Source organism: Megascapheus bottae, chromosome 2, assembly GCF_031878675.1.
Source record: "Megascapheus bottae isolate mThoBot1 chromosome 2, mThoBot2.hap1, whole genome shotgun sequence".
NCBI classification, from domain to species: domain Eukaryota; kingdom Metazoa; phylum Chordata; class Mammalia; order Rodentia; family Geomyidae; genus Megascapheus; species Megascapheus bottae.
The window spans coordinates 13,311,149-13,335,317 of record NC_143510.1 but is presented as its reverse complement, the minus strand read 5'-3'; the positions used below and the strand labels follow the sequence as shown (position 1 = coordinate 13,335,317).

Below are 24,169 nucleotides of genomic sequence, written 5' to 3'. Positions count from 1 at the left end.
GGGGTGTTGCTTCCCGCCGGGGCTGGGAGGTGCTGGTCCTCGGTGCCCGCGAGCGGGGAGCGCTGGACCTGTAGCATGTCGGACACGTGGAGCTCTATCCAGGCCCATAAAAAGCAGCTGGATTCGCTTCGGGAGCGGCTGCAGCGCAGGCGGAAGCAGGACTCGGGGCACCTGGGTGAGGCGCGGGGCGCCGGGCCGCCGCCGCCGGCCGGCCGGGGAGGGAGCCTCCGGGGCTGCGCTCTCCGCCCGGCTCGGGCCTGCATCCTCCCGCTCGCTCCCGGGCAACCCGGCCCGGGAAGCCGCGCACTCTTCCACTCCTTCTCTTTTTGGTGCCCATCCTGGGTTTGAACTCGGGGCCGGGCGCCGGCCCTAGGCTTTCTTTGGCTCCAGTCTAGCGCGCCGTCTCGTGAGCCACAGCTTCACTTCGTTTGGTTTTTTTGGTGGTTAATTGGAGAGGAGTCTCACGGGCTTGGCTGCTTGGGCTGGCTGCGAACCGCGATCGTCAGATCTCAGCCTCCTGGAGTAGCTAGGATTCCTGGCGTGAGCCGTTTGCTGCCACTATGGCCTTCAATTTCCCCTTTTTTAAATTTTTTAAAAAAATTTTTAGCGATTTTCTTTGTACAGTAGTCATTTCACAGCGAGCTAGAGTGAGAGTCTACCTTTTAGGCTCACCCATAGTGGCCCACACAGTTTACACAACGGGTTGCAACGTGTGTGAAACACGGGTATTTACAGACATAGCACGAATTTGAAAACAAATACATTTCGTTTTGTCTTGAAAGGATCATTTTATTTTTCCGTTTATGACTGTCACAGGCATGATCTGGATTTGCATAGTGCAAAAGGTGATTCTTGAGGCTGCTTTACCAGTCGTTTAGCTTTCTCTTTAAAGGTACTTGTAGGCTTTTGTCCACCAGATAATGCACATCCTAACACTGTCTGTCTTGTGCCAGTACTGAGGTTTGAACTTAGGGCCTCATACTGGCTAGGCTGGGGCTCAACCAGGCTTGAGACATGCCTTGAGCCCTGCTTTCTTTTTCCTTTCCTTCCTTTCTTTTCTATCCCCCGACGCTCCTTAGTGCCTGGGCACTGTCCCTGAGTTTCTGCTGTTGTCAAGACTGGTTCTCTACCAACTCAAGCCCCAGCTCCACTTTTGGCTTTTTTTTGTAGTTTTTTTGACTTTCCTACCTGGGCTAACTTTGAACCGTGATTCTCAGATCACAGCCTTCTAAGTAGCTAGGATCTACAGGTGTGAGCCCGGTTCAGACCTGCTTTTTGCTGATAATGTTGGAGATGGAATCTGCTGAACTTTTCTGCTTGGCCTAGCCTGGGACCGTGATCCACCTGATCTAAAGTGGGATTGCATGAGAGAGGCACTGTCACCGAAGTGTAATACAAGTGTTTTGAGTAACCTGTGTTCTCATTTAAAAGTAAACATTATGTAAATAGCTACAATTTGTATAGCCACCTAATAATATGGTAATGGCTCCTGTAACTAAGCATATTTATTCTTTGGTGCATTATTTGATTTTCAGAATACAGAAGCAAAACAAACGGCTTATCACTATTCTTGTGTTTCTCCAAAGAATGTATTTCTTCGAGCTTTCAGACTTGGGAAAACACTTAAAATATAATTATTTTATTATATTGTTATATAAGGTATAAGCAAAGACAATAAAAACTTGTAAGAAAAATTTGTAACCGGCGGGTGGCTCATGCCTGTAATCCTAGCTACTCAGGAGGCTAAGATCTGAGGATCAAGGTTCAGAGCCAGCCCAGGCACAAAAGGACCCGAGACTCTTATCTCTAATTAACCTCTAGAAAATGGGAAGTGGGGCTTGGCTCAAGGGTAGGGCGGTAGCCTTGAGCTAAAGAGCTCAGACACAATGCCCAGGCACAGGGGTAGAGTGGTGGCCTTGAGCTGAAGAGCTCAGGGACAGTACCCAGGTCTAGTTCAAGCCCCATGATCCACAAAATAAATAAAAATTTGTGTGGGGGGGAGGGAAATGGGGACCATGACATGAGAAAGGGTATCAATGTTTGTGAAGTAATGTACCTTCTATCTGGTGAATATAATGTAACCCTTCTATTAATTACAATAAAAAACATATGGAAAAAAATTTTGTGGGCGTGGAGTGTAGCCTAGTGGTGGAGTGCTCTCCTAGCATGTATATAGCCCGAGATTCCATTACTCAGTATGACATACACAGAAAGACACAAGTGGTGCTGTGGTTCAGGTGGCAGAGCACTAGCTTTGAGCCAGAGTGTCCAAGGAGAGTGCCCAGGCTTTGAGTTCAAGCCCCAGGACTGGCAAAAACAAACAAAAAACAGGAGTAAAAATTTGTGGCTGGGAATGTAGTTTAGTGGTGGTAAATGGTTTGCCTAGCATGCATGAAGTCTTAGTTTTGATTCCTCAGTATCGCATAAACAGAAAAAGCCAGAAAGTGGCACTGTGGCTTAAGTGATAGAACTCTAGCCTTCAGCAAAACAACCTCAGGGACAGTGCCCAGGCTTTGAGTTCAAGCCCCAGGACTGGCAAACAAATAAAAAAAAAAACTTTTTCTATTACATCTTGATTTTTGTAGCATTATTGAAATCTGGTAATTGTTTAATATTGAGCTCTACAATAAACGACACAGATTCTGATGGGTATAGGGATACTTCCCTATAATCTGAGGCAGCTGTATTGAGAGTTCAAGGCCAGCCTAATTATATAACAAGACATTGGAATACTTTTGTTATCTTGGCATTTGTGCCAGTGGTATTTTGTGGTTGTTGCTTTTTTGTTTGTTACCATAAATTATCTGGGGGAGGGGGCGGGAAGGGGATAATTTTTTTTGGCCTGAGCCCTGAACTCAGGGCCTGGGCACTGTGGGCACTGTCCTTGAACACTTTTTTGCTCAAGGCTAGTGTTCTGCCACTTGAGGCATAGCACCACTTCTGGCTTTTTCTGTGTATGTGGTACCAGGGAATTGAACCCAGGGTTTCATGCATGCTAGGTGAGCACTCTACCACTAGGTCATGGCCCCAGCCCTGGGGAGGGCTATAAGAAGATGAAACTTCAAATGCCATGGCTTTAGCAGCTAGAGAGTTCTTGTGGCTCTATCAGTTGTGTATCTCTCCATCTCAAAGTTGGGTTTCTTCTCTCCGCATAAACCCCTAGAATTCATTCACAGGGCTCCATCTTAATGACTACCCCAATCAACAACAACCAAAAATCCCAAAACTGAGCACTGGTGGCTCAGGCTTGTAATCCTACCTACTCAAGAGGCTGAGATCCGAGAATCTGAGTTCAAACATAGTTTGGGCAATAGAATATATGAGACCCTTTCTCTCCAATAAACTACTGAAGAAGACAGAAGTAGAGCTGTGGCTCAAGAGGTACAGTGCAAGCATTGAGCAAAAAAAGCTCAGGGATAGTTCCCAGACCCTAAGTTCAAGCCCTAGGACTGTCATTCCCCACCCCTCACAAAAACTATTACAATTTGAGAAGGCTGGAAATGTGGATCATGTGATAGAAAAAAAAAAAAAAAAAACAAAAAACTTGAGAGCTGGTAGGTGATACAAACATATTATTTCCCTTTTTTTTTTTTTTTGCCAGTTCTGGGCTGAGCACTGTCCTTGGACTTTCTCAAGGCTAGAGCTCTACCACCTGAGCCTCGGCACCACTTCTGACTTTTTTCTATATTTGTGGTACCAAGGAATTGAACCCGGGTCTTGGTGCATGCTAGGCAAGCACTCTACCACTAGGCCAAACTCCCTGCCCCATGTTATTTCCTTTTAAGCACAGCAAGAGGAAAAGAATTAGGGCTTGATGTGATGGTACATTCCTGTAATTTTAACCTTAAGGAGGTGGAAGCATGAAAATTGCAAATTTGATCCTAGTTTGTGCTACAAAGCAAGATCTTGTGTCAATAAAATTTGGAAGTCTCACCAGTTAAACAACGGGCAGTTCCCAGCAAAATCCACAATTATTTTGCAAAATAATGAATGCTTGAGTATGGCTGAGAAGGCAGATAGTGCTGAAGTTCGTCTGAGAATGAATGGTGAGAGGACTCGGAATGTAGCCTAGTGGTCGAGTGCTTGCCTAGCATGCGTGAAGCCCCAGGTTCGATTCCCCAGTAGCATATACACAGATTAAAGCCAGAAGTGGCACAGTGGCTCAAGTGGTAGAGCGCTAGTCTTGAGCACAAAGAGGCTCAGGGATAGCATCCAGGCCCTGATTTGAAGCCCAGGAATGGCAAAGAAAAAAAAAGCACATATGAAAGATAGGTATTACTGGGAAAGCAGGAGAATTTGACTATTAACTATGTAGATTTTCTTTGTTTGCTTCTTTTGCCCTTGTTTTGTGGTGTGTATTTTAAAACTCGAGGCTTTTCTCTTGCTAGGCCAGAACTCTTTATCTCGTGAGCCATGTCTTCTCCACCCCTGTTGGCCACATTTCATTTTGCTTTGTTTACTCAGATTTGCGGAATCCAGAGGCCACCCTGTCCCCAGCCTTCCGCAGCGATAGCCCAGTGCCGACTGCACCCTGCTCTGGTGGCCCGAAACCTAGCACTGCTTCGTCAGTTCCTGAGTTAGCTACAGACCCCGAGTTAGAGAAGAAATTGCTACACCACCTCTCTGATCTGACCTTAACATTACCCACTGATGCTGTGTCCATCTGTCACGCCATCTCCACGGTAAAGACTTGGTATAAAAGGGACTCGCCACTGTGGTCGTGGTTAGATACACTTGGGATTTACCACTTGTGTTTGCACTCTTCTGTTGTCCGTCTCTAGCCAGATGCCCCTGCCACTCAAGATGGCGTGGAAAGCCTCCTACAAAAGTTTGCAGCCCAAGAGTTGATTGAAGTAAAGCGAGGTCTCCTGCAAGATCACGCACATCCCACTCTTGTGACCTATGCTGACCATTCCAAGCTTTCTGCCATGATGGGTGCTGTGGCAGAGAAGAAAGGCCCTGGAGAGGTGTCAGGGATTACCACGGGGCAGAAGCGGCGTGCGGAACAGGACTCAACTACAGTGGCTGCCTTCGCCAGCTCTTTAACCTCTGGTCTGGCTTCTTCAGCCTCAGAGCCGGCCAAGGAGCCAGTGAAGAAATCAAGGAAACATGCTGCCTCCGATGTTGATCTAGAGATAGAAAGCCTTCTGAACCAACAGTCTACTAAGGAGCAACAGAGCAAGAAGGTAGGATTCATATGTAAGTGATCATCATATGCTCAGTCAGAAGCTTTGATGGACAGGGATTGGTCTAAGCTTAGGCCTTTGAATTAACGTTTAGAGTTGTGGTTTTAAACTAGACATGACTTCTGCCTCATCTCCCTCCCCTTCAATAAGGACATCAGGCAACGTCTTGTCTGGACACATGTTTTGGTAGGCAGAAGCCAAGGATGCTACTTCATATGGCAGAGCAACTCCCTTTCCCTTTCAAGAAAAGAACTGTCACTAAGTCCAGCGGCAAGAAATCCAGATTTAGAGAAAGCTTTCTTAAATTTTGTTGGAAGAATCTTCAGATCATGAGAAGAGAGATGAGTGGATAATAGTGGATTATAGATATTTAGATCATCAGTTATGTAAATTGATGATTAAGCAATGACAATTAGAAATATGGAGTTTTGAGTATAACTACTATACCAACATGAGTCCTCATCTGTTTGCTAGTAATGTGATTTGAAGAGGTTAATTCACTTCTCTTAAGCTTTAGTCTTGTCTTGCAAAATGTGCCCTCCCTCACAGAATTGTTGAATAGTTGTGTGCTAAGTAGTAAAGTAGCTCCGTACCTAATAAACACAACAAATAAATCATTCTATACTTCCTAAGAAAGGAAGATCAGCTTAATGCTTGTCGTGCACCCCTCCCCCACCCCCCAGTCATGGGGCTTAAACTCAGGGCATACGCACTGTCCCTGAGCTCTTTTGCTCAAGGCTAGTGCTCTACCACTTTGAGCCACAGGTCTGCTTCCAGTTTTGAATGGCTAATTGGTGAGAAGAGTCTCTTGGGACTTTTCTGCTGGGCTGGCTTCGAACCATTATCCTCAGATCTAAACCTCCTGTGTAGCTAGGATTATAGGTGTGACCTACTGGCACCAACTGCTTGTATTTTAATACCTTCCTAAGTGTAGATTTATGAAATATGAGAAAAGGCTTGAACCCATGACAGATCGTATTATAGGAGTGCAGTTTCTATGTTATTTGCTCAGTTCTTCCTTAGAGATTAATGTGAAATAAGTTGTGGCAATGATTTAAGAGCTGATGAGATGTACAAACTAGACCAAGGCTGCTTCTTGTTACAGGTCAGTCAAGAGATCCTAGAGCTGTTAAATACCACAACAGCCAAGGAACAGTCCATTGTTGAAAAGTTTCGTTCACGAGGTCGGGCACAAGTGCAGGAATTTTGTGACTATGGGACCAAGGAAGAGTGCATGAAAGCCAGCGACGCTGACCGGCCTTGTCGCAAGCTGCACTTCAGGTCTCTTGGAGGGAATGTGGGGTGGTTTTCTCAGAAGCAGGTATATTCCCTCCTGTCATTCCTGTTCAGTTTATGCTTTGGCTAAGCTCTAACCTCGGAAGATCTTGAACATACACACTGCATTTCCAAATAGATGGGATGCTTGCTTTCTTTTTTTGCCAGTCCTGGGCTTCAGCTCAGGGCCTGAGCACTGTCTTTGGACTTTCTCAAGGCTAGAGCTCTACCACTTGAGCCACAGCATCACTTCTGGCTTTTGTTTTTTCTATGTATGTGGTACCGAGCAATAGAACCCAGGTCTTTGTGCATGCTAGGCAAGCACTCTACCACTAGTCCCAACTCCCGCCCTGGGATGCTTGCTTAAATGAATGGACTCCTCTCCTAGGGTATTTTCTGTTGCTGATGTACAATGAAAGTAAATATCTTAGGAGAGATAGGAACCTGTGCTCTTAGGCTGGTGTTTTAGTCTGCCCCATCAAGCCAAGTCCTCCCTGGACTTGAAAAGAAACAAGAAAGGCAAGTCTTTGTTTAGAGAAGACTTAAAAAACTAGGAGCTATAGATGGCCTTATCTAGTCTTTTCACCAAACTTCAAGTTGTAACAGGAGAATATATGAGGGGAGGGTAAAACAAGGAGATGGTCCACTCTTTGTGAACCTCTAAAGTACCATCTTAATTCCAATTCTTCCTTCTTCCTTTTGACACAGACGGATCATCAATAAACACACCGACGAGTCTTTAGGTGACTGTTCATTTCTTAACACATGTTTTCACATGGATACGTGCAAATATGTTCACTATGAAATTGACGCTTGCATGGATTCTGAGGGTCCTGGCAGCAAGGACCATACACCAAGCCAGGAGCTTGCACTTACACAGAGTGTCGGGGGTGACTCCAGCGCAGACCGACTCTTCCCACCTCAGGTACCTCTCTGCCCAAAAGTCACCTCAATCTAAGAACTTATACCTGAGTAAGGCAGCCATACAGGCAAGAAAAACCAGGGCATTGATTGAGTAATCTTCCTCATTGGGAATGGAGTGGGATATAAACATTTAAGGGTGTTATTTGAAAGGCAGCTAGAAAGGAGGGATCGGGGCCATGAGTCTGTGAAGGAAGTTAAGATGACTGAATGCCACCTCACGCAGTGGATCTGTTGCGATATCCGTTACCTGGACGTCAGTATCTTGGGCAAGTTTGCAGTTGTGATGGCTGACCCGCCCTGGGATATTCACATGGAGCTGCCCTATGGGACCCTGACAGATGATGAGATGCGCAGGCTCAACATCCCTGTACTGCAGGATGATGGCTTTCTTTTCCTCTGGGTCACAGGCAGGTAATGTAGTTCAAAGGTACTTAGGAATGGCAGCTCTAGTACACAGTGAGTAAACCTTAGGTTTTCCTATCCCTGCTGTTGAAAGGTATGACTGATACAGCCTTTCCCCCCACATGGAGCTTTAATGACTGACTAGCAGATACACTCAAATCTAACTATATTTGCTCCTTAAGAAACGTAGGTCATTGGGAACAGATATATTTCATTTTTCATTCTTTGATATGCCCTTGCATATAAATGTTCACGGAACATCTACTTAAAAAAAAACAAAACAAAACCAGGATCATGCAGTTTAACCTGTATGTTTTTCTAGGGCAATGGAACTGGGCAGAGAGTGTCTGAACCTCTGGGGGTAAGTAAACTTTTTGTTTTTAAATTTTCCTGAGGGAAACAGTTTCATAGTTATAAGAATTACGTTGAGGGAAGAGGTGACATTGTCCAAAAAGAAATGTACTCTTTACCTGACTTAGGTCACCATAACCCCTCTACATCACCTTTAGGAAAATTAAAAAAACAAAAATGATGTCCTGCTAGTCCTTGCCTCTAGGTGACACTTGTCTCTATACTTGGAAACCCTGGTTAAAGCTGTGGTTCTTTATCATCATCCAGTTATGAGCGAGTAGATGAAATTATCTGGGTGAAGACCAATCAACTGCAACGCATCATCCGGACAGGACGTACGGGTCACTGGTTGAATCATGGGAAGGAACACTGCTTGGTAAGTAGCAACAGGCAGGGCCCAGTGGAATAGGAAAACTGATTTGTTTTCTTAAATAGTCCAAAAGCTGTGGTTTCCTAAAGTGATTCTGTTCTTTGTGATGAGCAGGTTGGTGTCAAAGGAAATCCTCAAGGCTTCAACCAGGGTCTGGATTGTGATGTGATTGTAGCTGAGGTAGGTGCTTTCTGTTAAGGCATCTAGTTTTATCATTCTTGTTGATGGCAGATGTATTTGGATCCCATTGTTTTTATTTGGATCGTAATAGAAAGGGCTAAAACTACAATGTTGAGTAACTTAAAAAATAGCTAGTCTCTTCATTTCCTAGGTTCGATCCACCAGTCATAAGCCAGATGAAATCTATGGCATGATTGAGAGACTGTCTCCTGGCACTCGAAAAATTGAGCTCTTTGGACGACCGCACAATGTGCAACCCAATTGGTAATGTCACTAGAAAGACTAGCCCCAAAGGACAAAATCGCCTATAATGAAGGACAGAAATTACTATGAGCTCCACACATTCTGCTAGTCTGTAAACAGACTGCAGAGGATTCAAGTGGCTTAAGCTTAAACTGTTCTAGTGCTGAGAATGTGGTTTAGTGATAGAATACTTGCCTAGCATGCATGAAGCTCTGAGTTCAATTCCTCAGTACCACATAATCCGAAAAGGCTAGAAGTGGCTATGTGGCTCAAGTGGTCGAGTGCTAGTCTTGAGTAAAAGAAGCTCAGGGACTTTGCACAGACCCTGAGTTCAAGTTCCAAGACTGGTAAAAAACAAACTTTTCTATGGGAATCTACAGTATTCACTGGAAGCTCAACAGGTGCTTCTAGGACCCAAAGCTCTTCCCATAGTATCTGTGCTATGGCATGTATTGAATCTGCCCCCTGGTGGTTACCAAGTGTTTGACATCCATAAAATGCACCTGTTACTAACCCTTAACTATACTACAGATCCAGTCTAATATCAGCATTCTTACCAGTTCCTAGTCATGCTATCATATATCGTAGATTCCAATATGATTGACAGTCCTGTTTATTTATTTATTTTGCTGGGTCTGGAGTTGAACTCAGCTTCAGCACTGTCCCTGAGCTGCTTTTTTTTTTTTTAAATCAGTTGTAGGGCTTGAATTCTGGATATGGGTGCTATCCTAGAGCTTTTCAGTTCAAGGTTAGTGCTCTACTACTTGAGCCACAGTGCCACTTCTGGTTTTCTGGTGGTTAATGGGAGTTATCTCACTGTGATCCCCTGACGTTCTTTTTGCTCAAGGCTGGTGCTCTACCACATGAGCCACACACACCACGACTTCTGACTTTTTCTGACTAGTTTATTGGAGATAAGTCTCTCTTAAAAGTACTAGCATTGGAGCTGGAAGTGTGGTCTATAGTAGAGTGCTTGTCTAGCATGCACAAAGCCCTGGGTTCGATTCCTTGGTACCACATACACAGAAAAAGCTGGAAGTTGTGCCATGGCTTAAGTGCTAGCATGGAGAAAGCTCAAGGATAGTGCTCAGGCCCTGATTTCAAGCCCCAGAACTGGCAAAAAGAAAGAAAAAAAAAAAGTACAAGTATGAATATTTAGGTGTTAGGCAGTCTTAATAAAAGGTATGTGGTATGTGCATCTTTGAATACTATTAAGAGTTATTACTATTTAATTCCAAGATTCCTGCTTTTGCCCTCATTTCAGGATTACTCTTGGAAACCAGCTGGATGGCATCCACCTACTAGACCCAGATGTTGTAGCACGGTTCAAGCAAAGGTATCCAGATGGGATCATCTCTAAACCGAAGAATCTATAGAAGAGCTAAGCATCCAGGGCCCTGCTCCATAGGCAGTACAGAAGGCTGATATTTGTAAAGCAGCTCCCCCCCTTATTTAAATAAAGGTTTTATTGGAATTGGAATTTTGAGTTAAAAGTATGGCTCTGTGGTGTAACAGTGTGTGTTCTTGTGCTACTCATCTCTTGGTATGTCTTTTAAGTAAAATGGGAATGTTATCTGCTACCCTAGAGGTTATTATGAGGGTTCAAATGAGTGTTTAGAAAACACTGACAAGTTCATTATTATAAAAGAGGCCTAAGCAGGGTGTGGTGGCTCATGCCTGTAATCCTTGCTACTCAGGAGTCTGAGATCTGAGGATCAAGTGGGGCTTGGCTCAAGGGCAGGGTCTTGAGCTGAAGAGCTCAGGGACAGTGCCCAGGTGGGTCCAAGCCCCATGAACAACAACAACAACAAAAAAGGCATAGAAGGGATTGAGGCATGGCTCAGTTGGCTCACTGGCCCCAGCCAGTGACTGAAAAAGCATCAGGTACCGAGTTCAAGTTGTACTAGTCTTAGACAAAATAAAACCCAGGACTACATAGGATCAAGATTATTAGAATTAATAATACAGGAACAGTTGATTTAGGGGTTTTCTAGGAAAGCATTTTCGAGGGTTTTAAGTTTCAGTTAGGAATATTACCATTAAGGCTATTATGTTCTAAAGATCTCATTAATTGTTACAGTTATATGACTTTGCTAAGTCTGTAGTTGACACAAGGAAAATCAAATGAACTAACTTTAGGCTAAATAAGCTTAGTGCTTATTAATTATTAATACTCTAGTACCTACAGCATGAAAACACAGGACTCAATGAAAACACCTCAGAGCTGTCATTTAAAAGCTGTTTCATCAAACACAATTCAACATCTTTAGACTTTGGTAAAACCTTTTATACTAACTGAAGAGTCTAGTGTTCTCTCTTACACTTGGAAACTGACAACAAATAAGAAACTCCCTATAGCCCAGAGTGCATACCTGTGTTGAAAACCTTTGTTCTGCCCCTCGGTGGCTCATGCCTGTAATCCTAGCTACTCAGGAGGCTGAGATCTGAGGATCACAGTTCAAAGTGGGCACTAAAGAACAGGAAACTTATCTCCAGTTAACCACTAGAAAACAGGAAGTGGGGCTGTGGTCCAGGGGTAGGGTGGTAGCCTAGAGCTGAAGAGCTCAAGGACAGTGCCCAGGCCCAGAGTTTAAGCTCCATGACCCACAAAAAAGAAAGAAAACCTTTATTCTTAAAGCAGAATATTGATGATAGTAGTAGTAGTTTGGTTTGTTTTAAGAGGGAATCTTTAATACAATCTTTGATCTTATTCTGGTACTGGGGATTAAACCCAAGGCCTGCCTACAATTGGGCTATCCCCCGACTCTTCTTATCCCTTTTGAAAATGGATGCACAGAATGGTGTTTCCACCTAGATCAAAGCTAAGTACTTTCCCATCATTTTAATAATATTTTAGGCAAGTCCTATGAAAATTATACCAGTCAATTTGTTCAACCTCACCGCCAGCCCTACCGTCCCCATGATTTGCTCGTTTATACTCTTTCCTCTTTCCTCTACTATTACCCTGGGATTTCTGCTTGCAGTTGAAAGTAAAAAGCAATTCCAGATTACAGCAAACTCAATGGCCTTGTCCCACAACCTGGCCACTGCTGAAAGCAAGAAAATAGGGGAAGCTTGAAGGAAAATCTTGGATTGTGATCAGGCACTACCAGAAGCTTGTGTTTCAAAACCAGGCTCGTGGACTTGTTTCCAGCAGGTAAACCTTCACTGGCTTGAAGAATAGGAAAGACTATTTCACAAACACCACAGTGTTTGGATTTCTAGAGGCCACCCAGGCCAAGAAGACATCCCTGAGAGAGAAAGATAACACATAAGCTTAGATTACAGTCTTAAGTACATCCTTTAAATACTCAAGTAATTTCCCATCATCACCACAGTAATAGTTACTTAAAAAACAAAGTCAGAAGTAGAAATCATGCCAACCTACTAGAGGATTTGAAGCAGGATATAAAAATGCTGTACTTCATGGAGACAGGTAATTACTAATAATTTTTTTTGGGGGGGTGGTTGTGGGGCCTGGGCACTGTCCCTGAGCTCTTCAACTCAAGGCTACTGAGCTCTACTGAGCCACAGTACCACTTCCTGTTCTTTGGTAGCTAACTAGAGGTTAAGAGTTTTCTCAGACTTTCTTGCCACTTCGTGCCAAGACTGACTTTGAACCATGATCCTCAGAGCTCAGCCTTCTGAGTAGCTAGGATTGTAGGCATGAGCTACCAGTGCCTGGCACTCCAATAAAATTTTCACTTTTTATCCCATATACTCTCAAGCATGTTATGCTACTTTACACTTAACCACTAACTTCCTAAGTGGTCTGACTTTGCACTAGTGATTGAGAAGCTAATTACAGTAATAGCTTATCTATTTTATTTTTTGGCTGGACTGGGATTTGAACTCAAGAACTTCCATTTACTAGGCAAGTGCTCTACCCCTTGAGCATAGCTCTAGCCCCAACCCCTCCACCCCCTTGTTTTTTGCTCTAGTTTTTCAGGGAGGTATAGTGATTTGGCCTAGAGCTGGCTTCCTCCTACTTACAACCTCCCACATACCTGGGATCACAGAAATGTGCCACCATGTGAAGTCTTCCTAACTTTTTCTAGGATGGCTTTTTATTGTTGTCGGAAGTGGGGCTTGATCTCTAGGCTTGGGTGTTGTCCCTGAGCTCTTCAGCCCAAGGCTACTGCCCAACCCCTTGAGTCACACAACACCACTTCGGTTTTCTGGTGATTAATTGGAGATATGAGTCTCATGGACTTTAGTGCCCAGGCTGGCTTTGAACCTCAATTCTCAGATATCAGCCTCCTGAGTAGCTAGGATTACAAGTGTGAGCCACTGCGACTGGCACTCATTTTATTTATTTATTTATCTATTAATTAACTAATTTGTTTATTGCCAGTCCTAGGGATTGAACTCAGGGCCTGAGCAGTGTCCTTGGGCTTTTCTTAAGACCAGAGCTCTACCACTTGAGCCACAGCACCACTTCTGACTTGCACTCTACCTTATAGGCCAAACTCCTGGCTCTATTTTTTAACCCGTAGAAGTATATAGTTAACATAGAAGTATATAGTTACTGAAGTGTGAACTTCTAATTATATCCTATGAGTAGGTGTCAAATGGAAATTGCTTTCTGTAATGGGAAGTGAACCCAGGCCTTCACACGTGCAAGGCAGTCCCTCTTAGGACTCAGTTACATCCCCAGTCCTAAATGTAAATTCTTGTTTTAAGAAGCCCAACTATTACATATACAGCAATGTATACTACCTAAGACTACAGCAATTATATGGCTCACAGTTGCCCTGTTTCCCAACAGTTACGAATGCCAGAATGACAAAGGAACAGTGCACTTACCTGCAGTGTTTCACTACACATTCATTGCTGCAGTATTCATTGTCCCAGTCCTTACTCACAACAGGAGGGTTCTCGCAACCAGACCTCACACATCGTGGCTGCGGTGAAAGGGTCACAGGAGACCCACTCACCAATTCAACATCCATCTGAGAAGGAGACTCAACCTGGGACAGGAAGAAGCAACAGGGATGGGTTAGATTGCTACCTAGTATCCGATGGACTTACCCACTGGAGTAGCAAGTTATTATTACTTGTTCTTACCTCACATAAGTCAGTCCACCATTAGAGCTTTGCTAAGTATAGAATGACATGTAGACGCTTGCCAATAGGGGAAGGAGAGCCTTGGGCCTAGCCTTTTGTTTGTTATTTTAAGATGGAATCTAATGACGTTTGTGCTCAAAGCTATCTTCAAACTAGAGTCCACTGGATCTCAGCCTCCTGAGTAGCTAGGATTACAGTTGTGAGCCACTTGTGCCCAGCCATAACTGCCATTTGTCTAATGTCTCTTCTAAAAAACGTAACGATACTGACTTTTCCATCTCCCAACACGCTATTTAAAGCAGGTAGGCCTACAGACTCATTTGGTACATGACAGGTATGCCTCTTGTTATAAATATCTAAAAGGCCTTTGGTAGGAAAACACACACACTCCTTACTAAACCATCAAGCTGGCCAGGCCGGTTAAGAAGTATTCTCTCATGGCCGGGAGTTCAGCCTAGTGGTAGAGTGCTTGCCTAGCATGCATGAAGACCCAGGTTCAATTCCTCCATACCATATACATAGAATAAAGCCCAAAGTGGTGCTGAGGCTCAAGCGGTAGAGCTCTAGACTTGAAAAAGTCCAAGGACAGGGCTCAGGCCCTGAGCTCAAGCCCACGACTGGCCAAAAAAAAAAAAGTATTCTCAAGGGACCAAGAGTTTGGCCTAGTGGTAGAGTGCTTGCCTAGCATGCACAAAAGACCTGAGTTGGATTCCTTGGTGAAAAAGCCCAAGTGGTGCTGTGGCTCAAGTGGTGGAGCTCTAGCCTTGAGAAAGTCCAAGGACAGTGCTCAGGCCCTGAGTTCAAGCCACAGGACTGGCCAGAAAAAAAAAAAAAGTATTCTCGAACAAGAAGCCTTCTCATTGTTTCTTATCTAAAAGCACTACGGGTATTATGTTGGTTGAGAGAAGTCACTGTTGAAATTGATCACAGACTGTTTCATCTCACTCCTGGTTATATTACTAACCACCCCTTTATTTAAAAAAAAAAAGCTCTTTCTGTGTAAGTGGCTATTCCTGTAATCCTAGCTACTTAGGAGGATGAGATCTGAGGATCACAGTTTGAAGCCAGCCTATGCAAGGTTAAGACAAATCTCTAAAAAGCCAGAAGTAGGGCTGGGTGTTTAGCCTAGGGGTACAGTGCTTGCCTAGCATGCACAAAGACCCAGGTTCAATTCCTCAGTATCACATACATAGAAAAGCCAAAAGTGGTTCGGTGGCTCAAGTGGTAGAGCACTAGCCTTGAGGAAAAAGCCCAAGGACAGAGCTCAGAACTGGCAAAAAGAAAAAAAAAACAGATGTAGAAATTAAATGGCTGAGTTCCAGCCTTGAGCAAAACAGTGCAGGAACGGCGCCCTATGCCTTGAATTCAAGCTGGAATACTGGCACACACAAAAGATTAAATAAATAATACTTTCCCCCCACTTTCTTTCTCATGCATACTAGGCAAACACTCTTGCACTCTTACCACTAGGCTAAACTCCCGGTCTAAATAATGCTCTTAGAGAACTTTACTGGCCTAGACAAAACAAGACAAACACCTACTTACCTCAGGAACTACATCTGCGATCATTTCACAGATTGTCTCTGGAGAGGTTGCCTCCACGGTATGGGCCTCTGGGCTGCTGTTTATAGGCCGCTCAGGACTGTTTTCTACAGTTGGAGGGACCAAGGTAGTCTGTATTTTCAGAGTGGGTGGAGGCACAATTTTGCTCTGCAGAGGCGGTGGCTGTTGCTGTAAGTTGATTCGGACTTTCTGAGGAGGGGGCTGTTGCATGGCCTGGAGTGGAGGGGGCTGCTGCAGAATGGTAACCTGCTGCTGAGTTGGGGGCTGAGGCATCTGTTGTAATGGAGGGGGCTGTAGGCGGGGTGGGGGCAGTTGCATAGAAGCGGCAGCAGCGGCTGCTGCCTGCAACACTGACCTAGTGACAATTTGGGCTTGCTGGCTGGGCTGGATGGTAGCTGTGCTTGTCTGGCCTAGCTGGAGCCCCCGGGAGGTCACCACAGTGGCTGGGATGACAGTAACCATCCCGCCTTGAGACATGGTAATAGAAGAGGGCAACATCTGTTTGGTGATAATCAACTTGGTAATATTGGGCTGACCCCCAGGCCCAGAAGATGCCTGGTTTGCGACATAGGAGGAAAGAGTAGAGTTAACCACAATGCAAGGTGACAAGGCAGGGGACTCGGACGAGGCTGGTGCTGGGGATGCTGGGTCCACAGCAGCCACAGGAGGTGGTGAAGGAGTCTGCGATGGCGGCACTGGATCCAATTCTACTGTTTCCACAGTAGCCTAAAAAGGCAACAGAGAAGAAATGCAGAATGCCACTAAGAAATATACCCTGTAGAACACACTCATTCCAATCACTTTCTAAGAGGAGACATCATCAATTATGGAGTTGCTGTGAGTACAACCCTGGCATTGGAACTTAACCCCAACTGTTTGGCAAAGTTCACATACTGAGAGGTGAGGGCGGCGTGCAAACTGATTTCAGGACCTCGGAGTTGTGTCCCTTGAGCCGCCACACCCCAGTCCTTTGTGTGTGATTTTTCAGGTAAGCCCTCATGCTTTGATATAGGCCAGCCTTGGGTCAAGATCCTCCTACTTCTAGATGCCACGCAGCAGGAGTTAGAAGCATACAGTGATACCCTCACCTATCATGGGAGTTAGTTCCAGAGAACCCCGAAATAGGGGAAAAGCTGCGAAGCAGCAGCGTTATATAGTCATCCTTTACTATATTGAGGTTTACTTATTGCTACTTTGCAGCTCTTCCCCTATTACAGGGGGCCCCTGGAACTTAACTCCTGAGATAGGTGAAGAGATCACTGTTTACATGTTTTTTTTTTTTTAAACCCACGGCACATGGAAGCTGCAATAAGTGATCCTCAATATAGTGAGGGATAGACAACTGTGTACCACCAAGTCAGGCTTACTTATAAAATAGTGTATCGCTAACCTTTAAACCTTTATCTTGGCTGGCCTCAATCTTCCTACCTCTTGAGTAGTTAGGATAAGACACACACACCACTATATATAGATAGACCTATCTTTTTTCTTTTTTTTTTTTTGCTGGTCCTAGGGCTTGTACTCAAGGCCTGAGCACTGTCCCTGAGCTTTTCTACTCAAGGCCACTTGAGCCATAGCTCCACCTCCAGCTTTTTTGGTAGTTAATTGGTGCTAAGAGTCTAAAGGACTTTCCTACCCTGGCTGGATTCAAACAATGATCCTTGGCTCTCACCTTCTGAGTAGCTAGAATTACAGGCCTGAGCCACTGAAGCCCAGCCTGTTTGTACTTGCTATAACTGCTAACAACTAGTCTGTATTTATTTATATATTTATTACTTTTTTGCCAAACTCCCGGCCCCTAACAAACAGTTTTTAAAAAACTGTATTTAGTTTTTGCCAGACCCCAGGCTCTCTCCCTGAGCTTCTTTTGCTTAAAGGTAGCACTCTATCATATAAGCCACAATGCCACTCCCAGCTTTTCCTGTATATGTGGTACTAGGAATCAAATCCAGGGATTAATGCATGCTAGGCAAGCACTCTACTACTAAGCTACCTTCCCTGCCATGAAAAACTTTATTGATGTAAGAATCTATCTAAATCCTCTTTTTTTTCTTTTGCCAGTCCTGGGCTTGAGCTCAGGGCCTGAGCACTGTCCTTGGATTTTCTCAAGGGTAGAGCTCTACCACTTGAGCCTCAGCACCACTTCTGGCTTTTTTCTATGTATGTGGTACTGAGGAATCGAACCCGGGTCTTCATGCATGCTAGGCAAGCACTTTAACCACTAGGCCAAACTCCCGGCCCTATCTAAATCCTCTTACCTGACACTCCTGGTTATCTTTATATGCAGCTAAGGCCTTGAGATACTCTTTCTTGGCGGCTTCAGTTTTCCTCTTATACACCTGTAGGAAAGATAAGTTGTTTATAAAATTCCAGTAAAGACTAATTCTATAATTATTCATCAGTGAATGACAATTCATCTCAGTCTAATCACTGTAGAGACCTATGAGTCAAGACAGTCTTTGAGACTCCACAGTCTTGTCAGAGAAACTACTACTTTTTCTTGCCAGTCCTGAGGCTTGAATTCAGGGCTTGGGCACTTTCCCTGAGCTTCTTTTGCTCTGGGCTAACACTCTATCACCCCAACACCACTCCTGGCCTTTTCTGTTTATGTGGTATAGAGGCACAAGTAGCTTATTCCTACAACTCTATCTATTTAAGAGGATCAGCTGGATAGACAAATCTAAGACTTTGATGTTGTTGTTTGGTTTTTCTTTTCCAGTCCTGGGGCTTGAACTCAGGGCCTGGGTACTGTCAGTGGACTTTCCTGAAGGCTAGCGCTCTACCACTTGAGCCACAGCACCACTGGCTTTTTTCAATGTATGTGGTACCAAGGAATCGAACCCCAGTCTTCATGCATGCAAGGCAAGCACTCTATCACTAGGGCAAACTCCTAAATCTAAGACTTTTTTTGTTGCTGTTTTTGTTTTTGTTGTTGTTGTTTGTTTGTTTTTCAGTTGTGGGGCTTGAACTCAGGGTACTTTCACTGAGCATTTTTGCTCAAGGCTAGTGTTTTATCACTTCGAGCTATAGCACCATTTTTGGCTTTCTGGTGGTTAAATGGAATCTCCTGGGCTTTTCTGCTCAAGCTGGCTTTGAACTGTGATCCTCAGATCTCAGCCTCCTGAGTAGCTAGGATTATAGGTGTGAACCATTGACACTGGCTCAAATCTGAGATTTCTATCTCCTGAAGAAGAGCTATGGTTTAAGTGGCAGAGCCTCAGCCATGAGCAGAAAAGCTAAGTGAGAGAGATCCTGAGTTCAAGCCCCAAGTACTGGTACAAAAATAAAAAAGTGTAAATAGAACAAAATGGGTTAGAGATATGGCTCAAATGGTGTCTGCCTAGTAAGCATGAAATCCTAACTCCCAAACTCCAGTATGTCCAGAAAGAAAAAAAAATTCTAAAAACCATGCAACTGAAGACAAGGGAGGAATTACAAGAAACATGTAAGAGAATGTAACTGTAACCCCTCTACACATTATCCTGGCAATAAATTAAAACAAATAAAAGAAAAAAACGTAGGAGTAATAAAAAGCATCTAGGGAAACCTTTAGTTTTTCTCTTCTTTCTTAGCCACTTTTGAAATGCAGAACAATCTATTTCCTCATTATCTGCTTACCTGTTTTTGCTCCTCTCCAAGACTGTCCCACATAGAAGCCACAATCTTTGAAACCTCTCCGAATGTGGCATTAGGATTCTGTCCCTTGATGGCTGCCTGCGTATCACGAAAGAATAAGGCATACGCTGAAACTGGCTTCTGAGGCTCATTAGGGTCTTTCTTTTTCTTCTTCTTTGGTGCCTTCTGCTTTTTCCCTGCTTCCACTACCACAGTCTTCTGGCTAGGAAGTTGCTGTAGAGGAGGAAAGATGGAATTACAAGATAGAAGAGAAAGTACTATTTCTGGCAAACTATGAAAATGGTCTTTATATGAGGAGAAACTTGCAGCATGCATGGAATAAAAACAGAAGCAACTGTTTTACAGTCATAAGGAAAGTCATAAGGATCAATAAAAATAGAGATTAGAGAGAAAAATGGAAAGTTAAGACCCCATATTCTGAGAAAAGCAGAGAAGGTGACTGAGCAGGAGCAAAGGATACTGATTATTTGTGCGGTCAAGGCATTATCTAGAATTTCATCAGGGCAGCAATTAATTTGTCAGGGAGTATCTCACCCTTCGGAAATCCTCAACACTATCCTCATGAAGTGAATTAGTAGGTGAGGGAGTGGTTGAGAGGCGATCCTCAGGCGACTGGGCAGGGGGCAAGATGGTACCACCCCCTAAGCTCAAACCAAGTTGAGAACTCAATTCTGATTGGTCAATGGTTGTCAACTGGCTATGCCCCATCAAGCCCGATGTCATGTCTGTCATTGGTACATCAATTGTAACAGGTGGGTTGGCACTGTACTGCGTTCCTATGGAATGGTCCAAATCCTGAAGGAAGCAGAAGAATGAATTAAATAGAAACATATAAAACATAACTCCAGTCCCCAATTCCACACAGCTTATAAATCCTGCTTACCCAGACTATATCATTTAAATACTACAAAACTAAAGACATCTGTCTACATAGAAAACGCGATCTGCGGGTCAGGAGTTTGGCCTAATGGTAGAGTGCTTGTCTAGCATACATGAAGCCCTGGGTTTGATTTCCCGATACCACATACTCAGAAAAAGCCGGAAGTGGTGCTGTGGCTCAAGTGGCAGAATGCTAGTTGTAAGCAAAAAGTGTCCGAATGACAGTGCCAGGATTGGCCAAAAAAAGGAAAAAGGAAAAGGAAATGCAATATGTAGCAAGAATTTTATTCTTCTAGATACAGGTATTAATTTCACTAATTTTTACTTAAAATTTACTTTTTTGTACTCAAAGTCTTAATCTATAATAAAAAGAGAAGTCCGAACCTTAACAGGTTAACTTGGAGAGAACACATGGTATAAAGAAAAACTTTTCAGAGCCAGGAGTGTGGCCTAGGGGTAGAGTGCTTGCCTAGCATGTATGAAGCCCTGGATTAGATTCCTTGGTACCACACACACAGAAAAAGCCAAAAGTGGAGCTGTGGCTCAAGTGGTTGAGTGTGAAGCCTTGAGAATGCTCAAGGATAGTGCCTAGGCCCTGAGTTCAAGCCCCAGGACTGGCAAAACAAACAAAAACATAAAAAAAATAAAAACTTCCCATCTGTATCTCCTAAAATACTATAGTATTTGTGTGTGTGTGTCTGTGTGTGTGTCTGTGTATTTGTGTATATGTCAATCCTGAGGCTTGAACTCAGGACTCAGGTGCTGTCTCTCAGACCCAGCTTCAATTCCTCAGTACCACATACATAGAAAGAAGCCAGAAGTGGTACTGTGGCTCAAGTGCTAGAGTAATAACCTTGAGCAAAAGCAGCTCAGGGACAGTACCTAGGCACTGACTTCAAGCCTTAGGAATGGCAATAAAAAGGAAAAAAGAAAAAGAAAAAAGGAAAGACTCAAGTAATAGAGGTCGAGTTTTGTTGGCTAGACACTTAACAGTTTGATAACGTCTTGCCCCTTACCATGCTCAGGCCCCCACTCAGCAGCCCTCCGCTCTGCTCCATCAAGCCATGAGTCATGCCCACTGGCATGTCCAATGTCTGGACTCCATACTGAGCCGAAAAACTGCCATCCTGTGAGGAGGAAGGATCTGCCAGGTCATCGAAGTGGCCAACCACATCAGAGACAGCCAGCGATGGATCAGAATCCAAGGAGATAGGTGGGATTTCAAATTCTTCATCACCTAAGCTTGGTGTATGGAATGTCTATGGGAGAAAGAAAAAAAAGAAAAATTAGTAGGAACTACTTTTGGCTAAATGAAAAACTCAGTTTCAAACTGCAGAATTGCAGTGTGTAATCCTAACTGCCACAGATTTTTTTAAGATTTATTATACAGATAAGCTTGGTGCCAGTGGTTCATGCTTATAATCCTAGCTACTGAGGAGGCTAGCTCAATTTAACAGCCCAGCCCCTGAGCTCAAACTATAGGATTAGCATGGTACACACACACAAACACACACATACACTAAAATGGATGAGCTTACCAAACACAAGCTCCTGAATTCAAACTTAATACCTCCAAAAAAATAAAGATAGCCTAGTGGTAGAGTGCCTGCCTAGATGCATGAAACCACAAACACAGAAAAAGCCAGAAGTAGCACTGAGGTTTGGTTTAAGTGGCAGAGCACTAGCCTAGAGCAAGAGGTTTCTAAGGATAGTGCCCATGCACTGAGTTTAAGCCCCCAGGACTGGCAAAGAAAGAAAAAAAAAAGTCTCACAGACTTTAGTGCCCAGGCTGGCTTTGAACAGCAATCCTCAGATCTCAGCCTCCTGAGTAACTAGGATTACAGGTATAAGCCACCACTCCCAGCCCAGCTATGGGTTTTTTTTTGGGGGGGGGGAGGGTGGGGAAAGGGGGTCATGGGGCTTGAACTTGGCCTAGGGGTTGTCCCTGAGCTCTACAGCTCAAGGCTATTGCCCTACCCCAGAGCCAAGCCCCACTCCCCATAATTAAAGAATCTCAGGTCCTTTTGTGCCAGGGCTGGCTTTGAACCTTGATCCTCTCATCTCAGCCTCCTGAGTAGCTAGGATTACAGGTGTGAGCCACCTGCCCTGCTTGTTTTTTTTTAAAAAGGATATTATGAAATAATATTCTCTTAAAAACAAACAAAAACAACAACAAAAAAAAAGTCCTGAAAACAAAAACTTAATTGAAAAAAAAAAATGAGTCCTGGTTCAATTCCTCAGTATCACATAAACAGAAAAGGCTGGAAGTGGTGCTGTGGCAGAAATGGTAGAGTGCTAGACTTAAGCAAAAGAAGCTCAGGGACAGTACTCAGGTCAAGTTCAAGCCCCAGGAGAAAGAGGGGGAGAGGAAGAGGGAGGGGGAAAGGAGAAGGAGAGGGAGGGGGAAGGGAGAGGGAAAAGGAGGGAGGATGAGAGAGGAGAGGGACAGAGAGAGGTACAGGGAGAGGGACAGGGAGAGGGACAGGGAGAGGGAAGGAGATAGAAGGAGGAAAGGAGAGGGAAGGAAGGGGAAAGGAAAGAAAGGGAGAGAAGAGGAGAGAGGGGGAGGGAGGAGAAGGAGGGGGAGAGAGGAAGATCATTAAACTGGGAAAATCTGTCTAACCTTTCACTTTGTTTAAGCAAATGATGTATTTATATTTACATTGAGAGTATTCAACAAAAAATCCTTTTCGGTATTTTAGGACTTCATCACATTCATTAGTGCTTTGTCACATGAGCATAAGAAACTTAATTACAGCTATTTGATGTACGGGAAAACAGTCACACAAACATGAATGTGCTAAAAATTGAGTCACTGGCAACTCCTTAGAAGTTCTCTAACAACTATTTTCTTTTCTATTGTCGTTAGGAAAACAAGCTGACACTATGTATATAAAAGTTACAATGTGTATCAGAATAGAACATCTAAACAAGCGCTTGCCTGGCGGCTCACGCGTGTCATCCTAGCTACATGTGAGGATCGCCATTTGGAGCGTGCTTGGGCAGCAAAGTCTGAGACTCTTACCTCCTATTAACACACACACACACACACACACACACACACACACACACACACACACACACACACACACACACACACACACACACACACACACACACAGAAGTAGAGCCTGTGGCCAGAAAAAAAAGCAAAGGGACAGAGTCCATTCCCTGCGTTCAAGTACGAGTACCCAAAAGATACATTACTAGTTACCCCATTTATCCGAGTAGAAAATTTAAACAAAATAAAATCAAATAAAAAGAAAAGACAAAACAACAACTTGAGGATTCAAGAACGAACCCACGTTCAAGGCATCCTTACTGCCTCCATCCCCGTCACGTTTGTAGGTACTTCACCCAACGACCTGGGGACGCCCCCTGGCTTTCTATCCAGAGCCTGCCAATCTTCTTTCAACATCCTGGTTTTTGATGACAGCCGCTCCCGGGCCTTCCGCAAACAGTCCCCACAGGCAGCCGCCACCTTCCCCGAGTACCAGTCGCGTACCCGGGTCCCCGGGCCTCCCCCCACAGGCCCTGGCCTCGGCGCCCCCCCGTCTCCCCACCCCACCTCCCACCTCCCAAGCACTGGTAGCTCTTGCTCACCTCGGCCCCCGACAGGAAAGGGTGCGAGGGCCCCGTGATCGTCAGGTAATTGTCATTTCCTCCGGGAAACTGGAAACCAAAAAGAAAAGACACGGGAACAAGTGGGGGGGGGTGTAGGGAGTTAGTCCGGGGCGACGGCTCCCGACCCCGACATTCGGATCGCCCTCCCCAAACCCCGTTCTCCACTCACCCCCCCCCCACTACCCGCCTGCGCTTCCACCTAACAGCCGCGCCCTCGCCAGTCTCCTCCGCGCCCAGGTTCCTACCTCCATCTTCACACAACCGCTACCACCGTCCCAGTGCCCTCATCACTCCCACCGCCCCCACGGGACTCGGGATGGCGTCACTTCCGCCAGGGCGTGCGTCGCTCGCCGCTGATTGGACGGCGGAGCGTATGGCTGCGAGGAGTCGCGTTCGAGCGGAGGGAAGGGCTAGCTATCGCCCCCTGGCGCTCGGCAGGAGCATGACAGGTAGGAGCGCCAGAGGCGTC

At 44.6% G+C, this 24,169-nt stretch overlaps 2 protein-coding genes across 2 annotated transcripts; one reads left to right on the top strand and one right to left on the bottom strand.

Moving 5' to 3' along the window:
• Positions 1–10,412, top strand: Mettl3 (methyltransferase 3, N6-adenosine-methyltransferase complex catalytic subunit). The gene is made up of 11 exons (XM_090320544.1): positions 1–175; positions 4,465–4,682; positions 4,782–5,186; positions 6,292–6,467; positions 7,170–7,386; positions 7,609–7,796; positions 8,110–8,148; positions 8,406–8,514; positions 8,623–8,688; positions 8,840–8,952; positions 10,196–10,412. The coding sequence occupies exons 1-11, from the start codon at positions 76–78 to the stop codon at positions 10,305–10,307; spliced, it is 1,743 nt and encodes a 580-aa protein (XP_090176670.1). The 5' UTR covers positions 1–75; the 3' UTR covers positions 10,308–10,412.
• A 1,131-nt stretch (positions 10,413–11,543) lies between these two features.
• On the bottom strand, positions 11,544–24,045 carry Tox4 (TOX high mobility group box family member 4). The gene is made up of 9 exons (XM_090320537.1): positions 23,946–24,045; positions 23,680–23,748; positions 21,093–21,335; positions 19,732–19,992; positions 19,180–19,410; positions 17,820–17,900; positions 15,544–16,287; positions 13,738–13,901; positions 11,544–12,182 (listed from the first exon to the last, which is right to left on the bottom strand). Exons 1-9 carry the CDS (start codon positions 23,949–23,951, stop codon positions 12,122–12,124), a joined length of 1,860 nt encoding a protein of 619 aa, XP_090176663.1. The 5' UTR covers positions 23,952–24,045; the 3' UTR covers positions 11,544–12,121.
• Positions 24,046–24,169: the final 124 nt, after the last annotated feature.

What these genes read in the sequence shown, in the direction of transcription:
- Tox4 (XM_090320537.1), bottom strand. An exon ending in CTTTCCTGTCGGGGGCCGAG is followed by an intron (nt 21,336 to 23,679) that starts GTGAGCAAGAGC and finishes TTTCTCCCATAG; the next exon opens with ACATTCCATACACCAAGCTT. An exon ending in GTGTTGAGGATTTCCGAAGG is followed by an intron (nt 19,411 to 19,731) that starts GTGAGATACTCC and finishes CCTCCTCTACAG; the next exon opens with CAACTTCCTAGCCAGAAGAC.
- Mettl3 (XM_090320544.1), top strand. Translation starts at nt 76, where the DNA reads ATGTCGGACACGTGGAGCTCTATCCAGGCCCATAAAAAGCAGCTGGAT. An exon ending in AGGAGCAACAGAGCAAGAAG is followed by an intron (nt 5,187 to 6,291) that starts GTAGGATTCATA and finishes TTCTTGTTACAG; the next exon opens with GTCAGTCAAGAGATCCTAGA. An exon ending in GAGTGTCTGAACCTCTGGGG is followed by an intron (nt 8,149 to 8,405) that starts GTAAGTAAACTT and finishes ATCATCATCCAG; the next exon opens with TTATGAGCGAGTAGATGAAA.